This window comes from Mauremys reevesii, linkage group 2, assembly GCF_016161935.1.
Source record: "Mauremys reevesii isolate NIE-2019 linkage group 2, ASM1616193v1, whole genome shotgun sequence".
Lineage (NCBI taxonomy): Eukaryota > Metazoa > Chordata > Testudines > Geoemydidae > Mauremys > Mauremys reevesii.
Genome location: NC_052624.1, coordinates 204,565,123 through 204,579,214, shown reverse-complemented (window position 1 = coordinate 204,579,214; position 14,092 = coordinate 204,565,123). Strand labels below are relative to the sequence as shown.

General features: G+C 47.5%; 1 protein-coding gene and 1 long non-coding RNA gene across 3 annotated transcripts in view; one reads left to right on the top strand and one right to left on the bottom strand.

The window, feature by feature from the left end:
- The window catches only part of LOC120399111, a 41,201-nt gene extending 32,616 nt beyond the window's left edge, over positions 1 to 8,585 (bottom strand). Inside the window, exon 1 of the long non-coding RNA XR_005594963.1 lies at positions 8,371 to 8,585. This is a non-coding gene — a long non-coding RNA (uncharacterized LOC120399111). The remainder of the gene's footprint in view (positions 1 to 8,370) is intronic.
- Positions 8,115 to 14,092, top strand: part of SMCHD1 (structural maintenance of chromosomes flexible hinge domain containing 1) — a 181,113-nt gene continuing 175,135 nt past the window's right edge. Inside the window, exon 1 of one of the 2 annotated variants that reach the window (XM_039527011.1) lies at positions 8,115 to 8,397. In XM_039527011.1, the coding sequence (XP_039382945.1) occupies positions 8,218 to 8,397 (180 nt within the window). In that variant the 5' untranslated portion in view covers positions 8,115 to 8,217. Of the gene's footprint in view, positions 8,398 to 8,698; positions 8,714 to 14,092 lie in introns of those variants that run through there. The other variant, XM_039527012.1, reaches the window with a different exon arrangement.

The window sequence follows — 14,092 nt, the reverse complement described above, 5'->3', positions numbered from 1 at the left end:
GTGCCGCGAGGGGTGAGGGGACCATTTCTGAACACAGGCAAGCCGCATAGGGGCCAGGGCGGAATCCACATTGCTGTAAAAGAGCCTCCCGCTGTTCCCTAGTGACTCGCAGCAGGGAGACATCTTCCAGGATTAACTCCTGTGAAAAATGTTGGGAGACTCTTTAGTGAAGAGATAGGGAGATAGTGAAGATCACCCCTGCAGCTGCATCTTCACTCAACCCCTCTATCACTCCAGATTACCCGAAGCAACCAGCTCCCCTCTATCACTCAAGCCCCACTTCTCCCTCTATAAGCACCCCTCACTCACCATTTCGTGGCTTCTGTTGTGTTATGTGTGTGGTAAAAGAATGCTAAAGTGAGAACTCCCTCAGTGTAACTATTAATGTCTGGAGATAGTGAATACAATGCTGCCCCTGTTAAATGTTGTAATTTCTGGGGTTCTACAGTGACCTTGACTACTGGACTGAGCAGATGTTCCACAGCACAGAGGCTTCACAATTTGAGAAAAAATCCCCGAAAGAGCAAAGAGGACATGCTGAAAACTGTTCTTCATCACTCTGCTAGAGAGAGTAAAGAATTGAAGGAGTGGAGAGAAAAGGAAAGCAAGATCCGCCAGAGGGAAAGCAGGAACCGGCAGAGAAATGCAGTGGCCAAAAGGAAAAGCACAGAGCAGCTTCTAAGCATCCTGTCGCACCAAGCGGACTCTATTGAGTCACTCGTTGCCATGCAAGCAGAGCACTACTGTGCTACTCCCCCACCCCACCCCCCATCCCAAAGCTTTTTGCCTTGTGCCCCAATGTCAGCTCAAACCACCTTTCCCCAGCATTCAGGTTCTTACCACCACCAGCTGCCTCCAACACCTGTACGTTCACCAACCAGCCCTGATACCTACCACCCTTACCTTCTGCACTCAACCCCCATCACCATGCAGTATATGCACCCTGAAGTGCAGGATTCATTAAACAGCACTCCAGACAGGACATATGCAAACTTGTGACTGTACAGTTCACCAACCCACACCCCTGCCCTCTTGTGTTCATGAAATGTTGTGTGTCTGTCTGTCAAGGAAGTTTTTTTCTTTTCAATAAAACAATTCTTGGCTTTGAAAACAGTCTTTATTATAGCAGATAGTGAAGGATACCTTAGCCCAGTAAAGAAAGAGGCACTGCAAATCATTTTAGGGATAATAGAATAACAGTGTAAACAGTGCAATTCACTCCCATGCAAGGCAGCAAACATTACTGTTGGCTTTCAGCCTCAAATTCTTCCCTCAAGGCATCCCTAATCCTTGTAGCCCTGTGCTGGGCCTCTCTATTAGCCCTGCTCTCTGGCTGTGCATATTCAGCCTCCAGGACTTGAACCTCGGTGGTCCATGCCTGACTGAATGTTTCACCCTTCCCTTCACAAATATTATGAAGGGTACAGCATGCGGATATAGCCACGGGGATGCTGCTTTCCCCCAAGTCTAGCTTCCCATACAAGGAACGCCAGCGGGCTTTTAAACGCCCAAAAGCACACTCCACAGTCATTCGGCACCGGCTCAGCCTGTAGTTGAACCGGTCCTTGCTCCTGTCAAGCTTCCCTGTATAGGGTTTCATGAGCCAAGGCAGTAACGGGTAAGCGGGGTCTCCAAGGATCACAATGGGCATTTCGACGTCCCCTACTGTGATCTTCCTGTCTGGGAAAAAAGTCCCTGCCTGCATCTTCCTGAACAGGCCACTGTTCCGAAAGATGCGTGCATCATGCACCTTTCCAGGCCAGCCTGTGTAAATGTCAATGAAACGCCCGCGGTGATCCACAAGCGCCTGGAGAACCATAGAGAAATACCCCTTACGATTAACGTACTCTGATGCCAGGTGGGGGGGGGGCAGAATAGGAATATGCGTCCCATCTATCGCCCCTCCACAGTTAGGGAAACCCATTTGTGCAAAGCCATTCACAATGTCCTGCACGCTCCCCAGAGTCACGGTCTTTCTTAGCAGGATGCGATTAATTGCCTTGCAAACTTGCATCAAAACGATTCCAACGGTTGACTTTCCCACTCCAAACTGGTTCCCGACCGACCGGTAGCTGTCTGGAGTTGCCAGCTTCCAGATTGCAATAGCCACCCGCTTTTCCACCATCAGGGCAGCTCTCTATCTTGTGTCCTTGCGCCGCAGAGCGGGGGCGAGCTCAGCACACAGTCCCATGAAAGTGGCTTTTCTCATACGAAAGTTCTGCAGCCACTGCTCGTCATCCCAGACTTCCATGACGATGTGATCCCACCAGTCAGTGCTTGTTTCCCGAGCCCAAAAGCGGCGTTCAACGGTGCTGAGCATTTCCGTGAATGCCACAAGCACTTTAGTGTCACACGCGGCAGGAGAATGGATATCGATATCATCGTCAGACTCCTCACTGTCACTTTGGAGCTGAAGGAATAGCTCGACTGCCAAACGTGTTGTGCTGGCGACACTCATCAGCTCAGTCCTCAGCAGCTCGGGCTCCATTTGCCACAGAAATCGCGATTCACACAGAGAGTAAAACAGAAAGACACTCACAATGGCGCCAAACGTTGCCGGAAAGAGTGAATGCTGGGATGTGAAGCGATGCACCACGGGGCGTTGGCACACAGGAAGCGGAATGACCCGCACACTTCCTTCCCCTTCCCACAATACTCAGCGCCAAAATGGGACGAGGTGCTCTGTGGGATAGCTGCCCACAATGCACCTCTCAATACAGCGCTGGAAAGTGCTGCAAGTGTGGCCACACTGCAGCGCTGGTAGCTGTCAGTGTGGCCACACTCCAGCGCTGGCCCTACACAGCTGCATGACCAGCGCTGTAACTTCCAGCGCTGCAACTTGTAAGTGTAGCCAAGCCCTAAGACTCTCTCTATATATCTATATATTACAAAACTACTATAATATTTTAAAACTATAAGCATGAAAATTTGACCTCAACAGTATGCAAGATCTCTGAAATTTTTTTGAAAGACAGAGTAGTTAAGAACATTGAGGTAAACGGTAATGGGAACAAAATATAACATGGTTTTACAAAAGACAGATCATGCCAGATCAACTTCTCTTTCTTTGAGAAGAAAACCATTTTCTAGACAAAGGAAATGCAGTAGATCTAATCTACCTGGATTTCAGTAAAGCATCTAATACAGTTTCACAAGGGAAATTATTAGTTGAATTGGAAAAGATGGGGATTAACACAAGAATCAAAAGGGGAAGGAACTGGGTAAAGGGGACACTACAACAGGTCACAATGAAAGGTGAACTGTCAGGCTGGAGGGAGGTTGTTAGTGGAGTTCTCAAGGATTGGCCTAGGCACCAATTTTATTTAACATTTTCACTAATGACTTTGGCACAAAAAGTGGGAGTGTGCTAAAATGTTTTGCAGATGACACAAAGTTGGAAAAAATGGCCAATATGGAGGACTAGACTATCATACAAGAAAAATTGGAAATTGCAGTAATAGAAATAGAATGAAATGTAATAGTGCAAAGTGCAAGGTCATGTACTTAGGAAATAACAAGAACTGTTGCTATGAGCTGGGGATGTTGGAAGCAACAAAGGAGGAGAAAGACTTTGATGTATTGGTCAATAACAGGATGACTATGATACATGAATGGGATGCAGCCATGCAAAAGGTTACTACAGTCCTCAGATGCATCAGGTGAGGTTTTGCCAGTAGAGACAAGGAAGTGTTATTTCCATTATACAAGGCACTCATGAGACCTTATCTGGAATACTGTGTGCAAGTCTGGTCTTCCATGTTTAAAACAGATTAATTCAAACTGGAAGAGAAGGATGATCAGAGGAATGATGACCCTACCTTACAAGAGGAGGCTTAAGGATCTTGGTTTGTTTAGCCACCACACAAAGCATGAGGGGAGATCTGATTGCTCTCTATAAATACATCAGAGGGACAAACACCTGGGAGGGTGACAAGTTATTTAAATTAAGGGCCAGTGTTGGCATGAGAACAAATGGATATGAAGTGGCCATCGATAAGTTTAGGCCTGAAATTGGATAAAAGTTTCTAACCATCAGAGGAGTGAAGTTCTGGAATGGCCTTCCAAGGGGAATAGTGGGGGCAAAAAACCTAAATTGTTTTAAAACTGAGCTTGAAAGTTTATGGAGGGAATGGTATTCTGAAATTGTATACAATGGCATATGACCCTTCCATTACTGCTATTAGCAAATGTCTCCAACAGCCAGAGATGGGACACCAGATGGGGAGGACTCTGAGTTACTACAGAGAATTCTTTCCCATGTGTCTGGTTGGCGGGTCTTGCTGACATGCTCAGGGTCTAAATGATTGCCATATTTGGGGTCAGGAAGGCATTTCCCCCCAGATGACATAGGTAGAGACCACTGGTTTTTTTGTTTTTGTTTTGCCTTCCTCTACAGCATGGGGCACGGATGACTTTCTGGTTTAAACTAGCATAAATGGTGGATTCTCTGTAATTTAAAGTATTTAAATCAAGATTTGAGGACGTCAGTGACTCAGCCTGAGGTTATGAGACTACTACAGGAGTGGGTGGGTGAGGTTCTGTGGACTGCAATATGCAGGAGGTGTTACCAGATTTGCCCGTTACTTTGGGGTATGCTCATTTATTAGGTTACTCTATGGGTGGAGGGTGTGTGTGGGGGTACTGTAATTCTATCAATGTACTGCTTGTGTCACTTGTGTTCTCATATGGAGCTCTACTTCTCCCTGTTGCAAGTTCCCTCCCAATGGAGCTATCCTGCAGAACCTATGTTTCCCAGGGCTGAGTTCTTCCAGCCCCAGAATCAGACGCATACACACACAAATTAACAGAGACTGTCTGAGACGACCGGGTTAATAAGCACTCCCAAGCTGACCCCTTATATGTCCCTGAACTCAGTAGGCTGGATCAAGCAGCATTTCCAAGCTGTCACCCTCATAGGCTCTTGGATTCAGCAGGCTGCATTGAACAGCACCTCCAAGCTGTCAACCTCATATGCCATGGGCACCACACCGGAATAGAGTATACCTGAGCAGGCTGGGTCAAGCAGCACTTTCAATCTACCACCCTTAAATGCCCCTGGACTCAGCAGACTGGGTCGAGCAGCACTTCCAAGCTGCCACCCTCATATGTCCTTAGTTTAGCACATCCCCAACCTCACTTTCACGTTACAATTGTTCTGGGAGTAACCCACTTGATGAGCAAACCCCACAGGATTTTTGGGTGCTGCAAGGAATTTTTAGGTTAGGTACGAGAAGTGTTGCTGCAGAGTGAATGAGGAAGCCATGGAGGAGGGGGGACGGGGAGAAGTAACCAGTTTAACCAAGGAAGTTATTTATTGCCAGGTAATAACTATAAGGGAGCCAAACAAACAAAACGGTTATAATATTAAATCTACTTAAATTTGATTATAAAAGTCAGATTTAGAAAACTGTAACTGATCACACAAGTCAGGGTCAGAAGGCTATACTGAGAGAGAGAGAGCTGGGTTCTCACCACTCCATGAAGCTTTAATAGATCGGGGGTCCCAGATGATGGTGGTAGCTGAGGGTCTGGAGTGCTGGAGACAGGCAGAGCCCCCAGCACAATCAGTCAGGAGAAGATGAAGTCCCAATGGAACTGATGCAGATTTTGGATCCAGGCATCAGAACACTTACTTGAGCATGGGCAGGGGTTTTTGTAGGGAAACAACAATGGTTCAAGGGAGAACACTAGATTTGTTTATGAGTAAACTGATGGCTCGAGGGAGTATACCAAAGTTGTTTTATTCAGGCTAGACAATAGGAACTGATCATTCCTGGCTATGGGCGGTGTTCCTTGGAGGAAGCTCACAATGCAATTAGAGAGCGTCAGTATTTTAGATACCAATATAGGAGTTATTACTAGAATTGGTCTGATAACTGCTGAGCTGGGTGTGTGTAGGCGGGGGTTCATTAACATCTGGAGCAGAGATCCTCCATAATGCAGTGCTTCCCTACTTTTCTAGTCCCAGGGTTCAGTGCGGGTCTTGCTTTGGAATCTCTGTTCTCCATTCTGTATGATAAGAGAGATGCCTCCTTGTCCCATCTTTGATGCAAATGAGGCTAGGGGATTTTCGTTAATCCTATCACCCTTGTCCCAGGGGTGTGTCTCCCACTGCTTTTTCATTGCTTTTTGTAAGTCTTTCTTCTGATTGGTTTTGGTTCAAACAGAGGTGCGGGGAAGGAGGTCTTTTGTGAGTCAGACAGGCTGGGTACTGCACCCTGGTTCCCCAAGAACACAGAACTGCCAGGTAACAGAGGTCAAAGTAGATGATCATGATAGTCCCTTCTGGCCTTAAAATCTATGAGAAATGTAGCTTAGCACAAAAGTTGTGGGCCTGATTCATGGGTAAAGTTATTCTTTTGAAGCTGTTATGCTAGTTTTGCTTCTGCAAACCCACAGTACTCCTCCTGAGACTACAGATACTGCGACCCTACTCACCTCCATGTAACTGCACGATCCTAAAAAAGTGGGCAGGGAATCATATAACTAGTCTATCTCAGGACACAATAGATACCTACACGTATGTGGTCTACAAATTGCAAGAAATCTGAGCTTGTCAGTCGGTAAAAATCCTTTCCAATTACTCTAGGTCAGGCCTTGTATAAAATGCTCCTGCACAAATTATTTATTCCTAAAACAGACTGTTTAAAGAAACAGCAACAAATATGGACATAAAGATAAAACTCTGAGATATCTGCAGTTAGCCCTATGATTTATCCATCTACATATTCAAATAATCTCCTAAATACCTGACTTGTTTGACAGGCCTTTGGGGACAAAAGCTGGCATGACAGTGAGAGAAGATGCATATACTTTAGGACAGGATATAAGAACAAAGTACAGACAGTCCTACCGAGAACATGTAGGCTGATCTATAATTGTAGCAGGAGTGTGTGCAAAACTCTGTCTTCAAACTTTCCTGAGTTAACCACAAACACTGCAAGAGCACTAAACATAGGCTGCAGTTTCAGAAAGGATGAATGTTTCAATTATGATTTTCTTTCTCTAGGTCATGAACAGCAATCCTTCCATAGAGCATTTTTGTCACTTCAAGAATGTGGAGGGTGGGAACAATGTGGGCTAGGAAGCTTTGAACTGTTTCCTGATCTACACTGGTTTCACTGCTACTTTAAAGAGAGTTGAGAATACATTTAGATTTAAATATCTCCTGAACTATTTTAGTTAAATGCTGTTCTGGAGTTATATTCTTTCTATTTTTAGAAAGGGGGAAATTGAATAAAGCGGCATTATCAAAATGACACAAATAGTCCAATTTTTTTAAATTAGAAAGTCTTTATGGAGAAAAAGTATAAAAAGAAACCAGTAAGATCCTTCAGGGGAGTAGTGATCCATCTCCAGGAGGAGCGGGACCCTGCACTCTGCTCAATTGGCAACGGAGCCCCGCGGAGGGCGTCCGGCGGTGACGCCCCGAAACGATACCAACGAGCGGGAGCGGCTGGGTGGGAACAGCTTGGGGCACGGGGCAGAAAGGGCGATTCCAGGGCTAAGAACAGCCGCGGCCGCCGCGAACATGGATCCGAGCAGCCGCCCGCCCGTCCGGGCTCTGCTTCAAGCGGGGGCGGGAGGTGGAGGCTCAGGCTGCGGCTGCAGGGCCACAGTTTGCAGCAGACTCCTGTGGCGACGGTTCTCCGCCTACCAGCGCAGCAGCTTCGAGCCCGGCTGGGAGGGGCGCAGAGGAACACGTGATCCCGGTGCCGCCTGCACAGACGGTCTCCTCCCACCGCCTGAGGGGGCAGCAGCAGCGCTCAGAATTCCTGGGTGAAAAATCGAGGCTTCCCTGGTCACATCATTTCCCCTCTCTATGGTGCATCCTGGCACGGAAGTGACGCACGGACCTTGGTTTTAGTCCATCCCGGGATGATTCTTTCCCGAGTAACTTCACTTCCGGGATAGACGGAGCTGCCTGGTCCCTACCCCGTAGCCCCCGCTCAGCTCTTAGCTCCGCCCTCAGGCTGATTCATCTCAGCGTTGCGCTCAGCCCTGCCCCTTCCGCTATTGTACTTCCGTGTCCCCCTTCCCCGGCCTAGGTTCCATCTCCAGGCCCCTCCCCTTACCTCGGCAGGCCCCGCCCCTTCCCCGAGAGGCTGCTGCTCGCTGGGAGAGCAGCGCCAGGCGGGGGAGCCCGCGCGCCAGAAGCCAGGCTCAGGCAACTGCGCCTCGGCAATTTCCGTCTCTACTGCTGTCTGCTTCCCCAACATGGCAGCGGTGGCGGGAGGCGGCACCAGGGCTCCTGGGCCGAGCCTGTCAGGGCCGCACGGCAGCAGGGACCGGACCGTGTTCCTGTTCGACCGGCGCCGGGAGCAGGGGGACCCCAAGGAGAAAGTGCTGAGCTGCGGCGAGGAGACCTACCGCGGCTTCCGCCGCGCCGTGTGCCAGGTAGCGGGGGCCCGGGCGGGCGGGCAGGACAGGGCTGCTACGACAGCTGGGCGGGGGCGGCAGGGAGGAGGTGGAGGCAGCGGGCTTGGAGTCCCGGGTCCTGCCCAACCGACCGGCCGTTGGGCGTTCTAGCGCGCGACACCCTCGGGGGTCTGGTGCCGCCGAGCCCGGCACGTGCCGCGCTGCCCCACGTGATCCTGCGTTCCTTTCTTGGGGGGGGGGGCTGCGGTGATTGCCGCTGTCTGCCTGGCGAGGCGCTGAAGAGCACCGCGTCGCTGTGCTCAGTGCGCATGGCACGCTGGGGCTGCAGTAGCAAGTTGGTGCCCTTCCTTGTTCTGATGTTGGCCTCTGGTGGCTGCAGCCTTGCAGGTCACCACTGTGAGCTGTAGCCTCCTGGACAGAAGAAACTCACAGGCCGGCTACATATTGGGAACCTGTGTGTGTTACGCGTTTCAGAGGGGTAGCGGTGTTAGTCTGTATCAGTAATAACAAGGAGGAGTCCTTGTGGCAGCAAGGGACTAACAAATGTATTTGGGCATGAGCTTTTGTGGGATATAATCCACTTCATCAGATGCATGTGTTATGTTTCTCTACCATTTTAAAATTTTCGAAGGGGGATTTTGTTGGTTTGTTTTTTGTTAAAGTTTAGTTTCAGCTAATTTCTTGGGAGAAAAGAATTTGTTGGATTAAGAAACCTTGTAACTGGGAAACAAAAGTTTGCCGTTATCAGGACTGCAGCTGTTTGGTTTTTTTTTTTTCCTGAGGAAAAAGTACTTGCTGGCTTTTACCACAAGTCTTTTCCACATTTTTTAATGTGTCACTTTGTCACAAAAATATTTAAATCACATTTCATTTTTTCTTGCAAGACAGAAGTTTGAGTTTGGGAGTGGAAAACTTTTATTCTAGAAGAATAAAAGGGAAAGTCCTTATGCATCTTAGGAAACATGAGTTATATAACTCTCTAGACCCCCTAGGAGGGCATGGAGGAACGTTCAGGGGATGTGGCAGGGCCTGGGCGAGCCCCTATGGGGGGTGGGGAGGGAGTGCCACGCAACTCTGCCCTGCTCCCGATGACAACTTCTGGTGGTGCGTGGACAGATTTCATTACTGGTAGGGGGATGACAGCAAAAAATTGGGGAGTACTGCTCTAGAATCCCAGATATGAAATGGAAATGGGTGGAGGCATTACTTATTTGAGAGAATGCTTCTTGGCTAATCAGTGGAATTAACTTGTCTGTTGAAGAGATGGCACTGGGTGGAAATATGACTGGTCACGCAGCTTTCTAAAATTTAGAAACTTCTGGAGGTGGGTATCTGTCCTCTTTGATTCTGCCCACTGTTTTGCCATTCACTTCCTAGTTGTGTTTAAATCTTGCTGCTGGTTTCTATACCTAGGGGTCTACTTAAATTAAGGAGAAATCACATTTTTGTGGGCTGGTCATGGCATAAACAGCAAAATTTGCTATGACCAGCCCACAAGAAGTGTGATTACTCTCAGTGTTTTTCAAACTGAGGGTCCTGACACAAAGGGGGGGTTGCAAGCCTATTTGGGGGGGAGGGTGGTATTGCTACCTGTGCTTCTGCACTGCCTTCAGAACTGGGCAGCCAGAGTGGTGGCTGCTGGCTGGGTGCCCAGCTCTGAAGGCAGTGTTGCTAGCAGCAGCAGTGCAGAAGTAAGGGTAGCAATACCATGCCAGCCTTACTTCTGTGCTGCTGCTGGTGACGGCACTGCCTTCAGAGCTGGGCGCCTGGCCAGCAGCCGCCGCTCTCCAGCCGCCCAGCTCTGAAGGCACAGCGGAGAGCGGCAGCTACTGCCCGGCTGCCTGGCTCTGAAGGCTGAGCTGCTGGTGGTTCCCGGCCAATGGGAACCCCCTCTCCCCTACCTCCAAGGCACAGCGTGTTGTCAGAACAGGTATGGACTAGCCTGCCTTAGCTGGGCTGTACCGGCGATGGGACTTTTAATGGCCTGGTCAGCGGTGCTGACCAGAGCCACCGTGACCCAGTGCCTTACATTCTGTGACCCAGTACTAGCTCACGACCCATAGTTTGAAAACCGCTGCTCTATATCAACATCTAATCAAAATGTCAGGTTCAGAGAGTGACTGGCTGTTTGGGTTGGACCAGAGATGACCAGAGTGTCAGTTGAGGATATGAGTTTGGAGGGTTTTACAGTCTGCAAGAAATTCAAGATCTAGACTATTTGGTTTGTCACAGCAGTTCCAGAAGATTTTCACTTCCAGATACCTAAAGAATGCCTATCTACATATTTCTTTTGTTTCAAAAATATCTATGGCTTGCTCTGTCTCCAAATGCATTTTTAATATGCCACCTTATCATTTGGTTTTGTATTTGCTCCCGTATCTTCACAAAGTTCATTGTTGTGATGCTGGCAGCCCTTTATTAGTGGAAGTTTACTATCCTGCCCCACCTCAGCTGACTTGTGCAGTTCCTGATGTGTTTGTGAACACTAAGAGCTGTTCTGACTCATCTAGGTTTGTCAAACGTTGGTGTGCTGTTCAACACAAACCAGCAAAAAAATCTCTCCTGGGAAATGATGATGGGGCATTTTTTCTTGCATCTCACATCAGGCCATTGAGTGTTTACCTAGTTAAGTGGATCCTCCAGATGAAATTTAACTTTCTAATCCTAATCTGTTTTACTACATCCAATTTCAAATTTTGGCCTATCTTTCAGATGTCTTGTGGAAGTCCTGGTTTCACCTTTTGATAATAAAATCTCAAACTGAATTCATTGTCTACTCAAGTGCACCCGTCTCCCTCCACCAGTGTGAAAGCGTAGTCGTCGTCCCCTGGGCATTTTGTGTGACACAAGCCCTTTCTTTGGACCCATAAATCCAGGCAGTATCCAAATCCTGTTGCTTCTTCCTTCATAACTGCGATGGAAGGTCTGGGGACCTGGTCATAAGTCATTTCTTGATAAAAGAAATAATTGCTTGGAGAAGTTAAGCAAGAGGCCTGTCTGAATCAGGGTATAGTCAGCTATAGTGGTCCATGCAAGGTGGTGGCTGAGCAAGGTTGTTCAGCCTTTGAAAGGTCGTCATTTGCTATTGTTAGTCATCATCGTTCATTGTGCTGTTTCCTGCAGGATGAGTAATTCTCCTAGTCTTGGAGTGTTTTTGTGTAACTGGTTAGGAAAATCAGGGGAGGGGCTTAAGTAACTAAAGAACACAGAGCAAGAGTTGGTCTCTGGACAAAAGAGAAGTTTCTAGTGTCTTATTTAGATTCAGTCATGAGAAGGATTAATTTAGATGCGTTAAGCAAACCATTTCTTTTATTTTATTTCATTCTCTTATTTTAATATTTTTTGTTGTTGGTTTATTAAGATTACTGTAGAATGGGTAATTTCACATAGACATCCCCAAAGAGAAAAGCACCCCATAACCTCTAAAGGAGAGGTGCTGGAACTATACCTGCACCTCTGTCTCAGTCAGGAGGCATGGGCAGAGGTGCCCTGTCTCAAGAAGTTCTGTTGCCATCAGGTTTCAGTGCCTGAACAAAAGGAGAGAAGCCAAAAGACAAGGAGAAGATGAGAATTGGTGATGGTATTGGTTAGGGCTAACAGGAGGATGGCAATTCTGCTTCGCTGAAACATTTGAGGTTGAAAAATTTGTGTATGTTCTGCTTTGGAATGAAAACAAATCCTTTCAACTTTTTGTGAAAATGGAATTGTGCAGAAAATTTCAATTTGAGAAGAGATATCTGAATGCCTGAATGATTAATGTATGTGTAGCGTGGTGGTTAGGGGAGTGGTCTGGTACATGGGAGACGCAGGTTCAAGTCCTGCCTGATTCAAAGCAGAGTTATTCACACTAGATCACTCTGATTCTTGCAGAGCAGAGACTTGAATTTCCCACGTCTCAGGCCACTAGGCTATAGTGTGAGGGTCTCTTTATCTTCCCCGACCCAAAAAAATCCCAGACATTTTGATGACGTCTTAGTTGAAACCAAAATATTCTGATACTTTATTTTGTCAAAAATGTTCCAGCTAGCTCTAATGTTGGTCATGATCAATGTTTATAAGATCCACTCTTTGTGCCAAGTGTGGGTCCCACTGTAGGTGTTCATGTGCACAAAACTGGATTTCTTCTGAATAGCAGTGTTCTTCATGGTCATTATGCGTACTGTGCCTCCCATGTGAGGGCATAAAAGGCTGAGTGGCCATTCTCCTCCCTCGCGTCCCTCTTAACAACTGTGACAGCATGATGGAATCCAGCGAGTGTCTAGCCTGGTACTCTATTCAGATCCTTTAAACCAGTTCTTTTCAACCCATTTGGTGAAGAATTCTGTTTTCACACTTTAGAGTAAAAGCATGTTTCTTTAAAAAAAAAAAGCGAGATTGATTGACTCCCATGTCATCCAGTACATCCCCATGTATGGCAGGGCGAGGCTCTTAGCATCAACTGCCATGCGCCAGGGTTCAAAACCTGCCTGTCATACGAATGTTTGATCCTTATGAAGGGTGAACACAGCCAGTGTCTCTTCTGCCTAGAAGAGAGTGCCTTCTGGATAACTACTCTGTGTGCAAGCTCTTCTCCACCAGGACCTGCAAGTTCAGGGATACGCAGCTCAACCTATATCTACTTGAGCAGTCCATGTAGGTCACTTTGGACCCTGAGGGCTGACTATTATGATCAGAGTGAGGCCAGATATACCAGCATCAGCTAGTGCTCCCTCAGTCATTCTTCTTACTCTGGGATAAGGCAATGAAAATAATGTAAAAAGGACATCGGCAGAGTTGGCGTCAATCGCATCAACACCAACCTCCTCAACATGTTGGAGAAGTCCCCAGTGTGTAAGACTTCAGTGCTGACAGTCTCAGAATTGAGTGCATTAGCACCAGGGCCAACGACTTGGCTCTTAAGTTTCCCCCACTTAAGCAGCAAAGCTGGCACCTTTGCCCACTCAAACGGGATGCTGACTTGCATAGCTGCTCCAGGCATAAACTTGTTTCCAAGACCAAAGGATGTTCTCAGATGGAAGATGCAAGACACAGCTCTGAGGACTAAGTCCCTAAACGGGCAGAATGAGAGACCTAGCACCAAGCCTGTAACCAGTGTCTACAATGGAGTTGAGCAACAACCTCAAGTATGCTGTAGGCATCCGTATCACCCCTGGAGATATTCGCAGTATTGAAGAGACATCTGATCCAGTACCAGCACCACTTTTCTATTAGGAATATATTTCTCCTTACCATCCTGACTTATTCCTTTTTGTTGGTCTGAAGCAGTGATCCCTCTCTTCTGCCATCAGAGAATGATCCTAATGAAGTTATCAAGGATCCCCTGTTCAGTGTGCACCCAGAGCAAGTATTAATTCCTGGAGGAACAAACTGCTGTGCATATCTCTCTATCAGTGTTATAAAGGGCAAACACTTTGAGTTTACCCTGTATAAGCTTTATACAGAGTAAAACAAAATTATTTGGGGTTTGGACCCCATTGGGAGCTGGGTATCTGAGTGCTGGAGACAGGAGCACTTCTTAAGCTGTTATCAGTTAAGCCTGCAGCTTGTGGGGGATGTGGTTCAGACCTGGGTCTGTGTTTGTAAGAGGCGTGCATGTCTGGCACAACCAGGTAGGGCACTGAAGTCCCAAGCTGCCAGGGAAAACGGGCTTAGAGGTAGTCTCAGCATATCAGGTGGCAGTTCCCAAGGGGGTTTCTGTGATCCAACCTGTCAC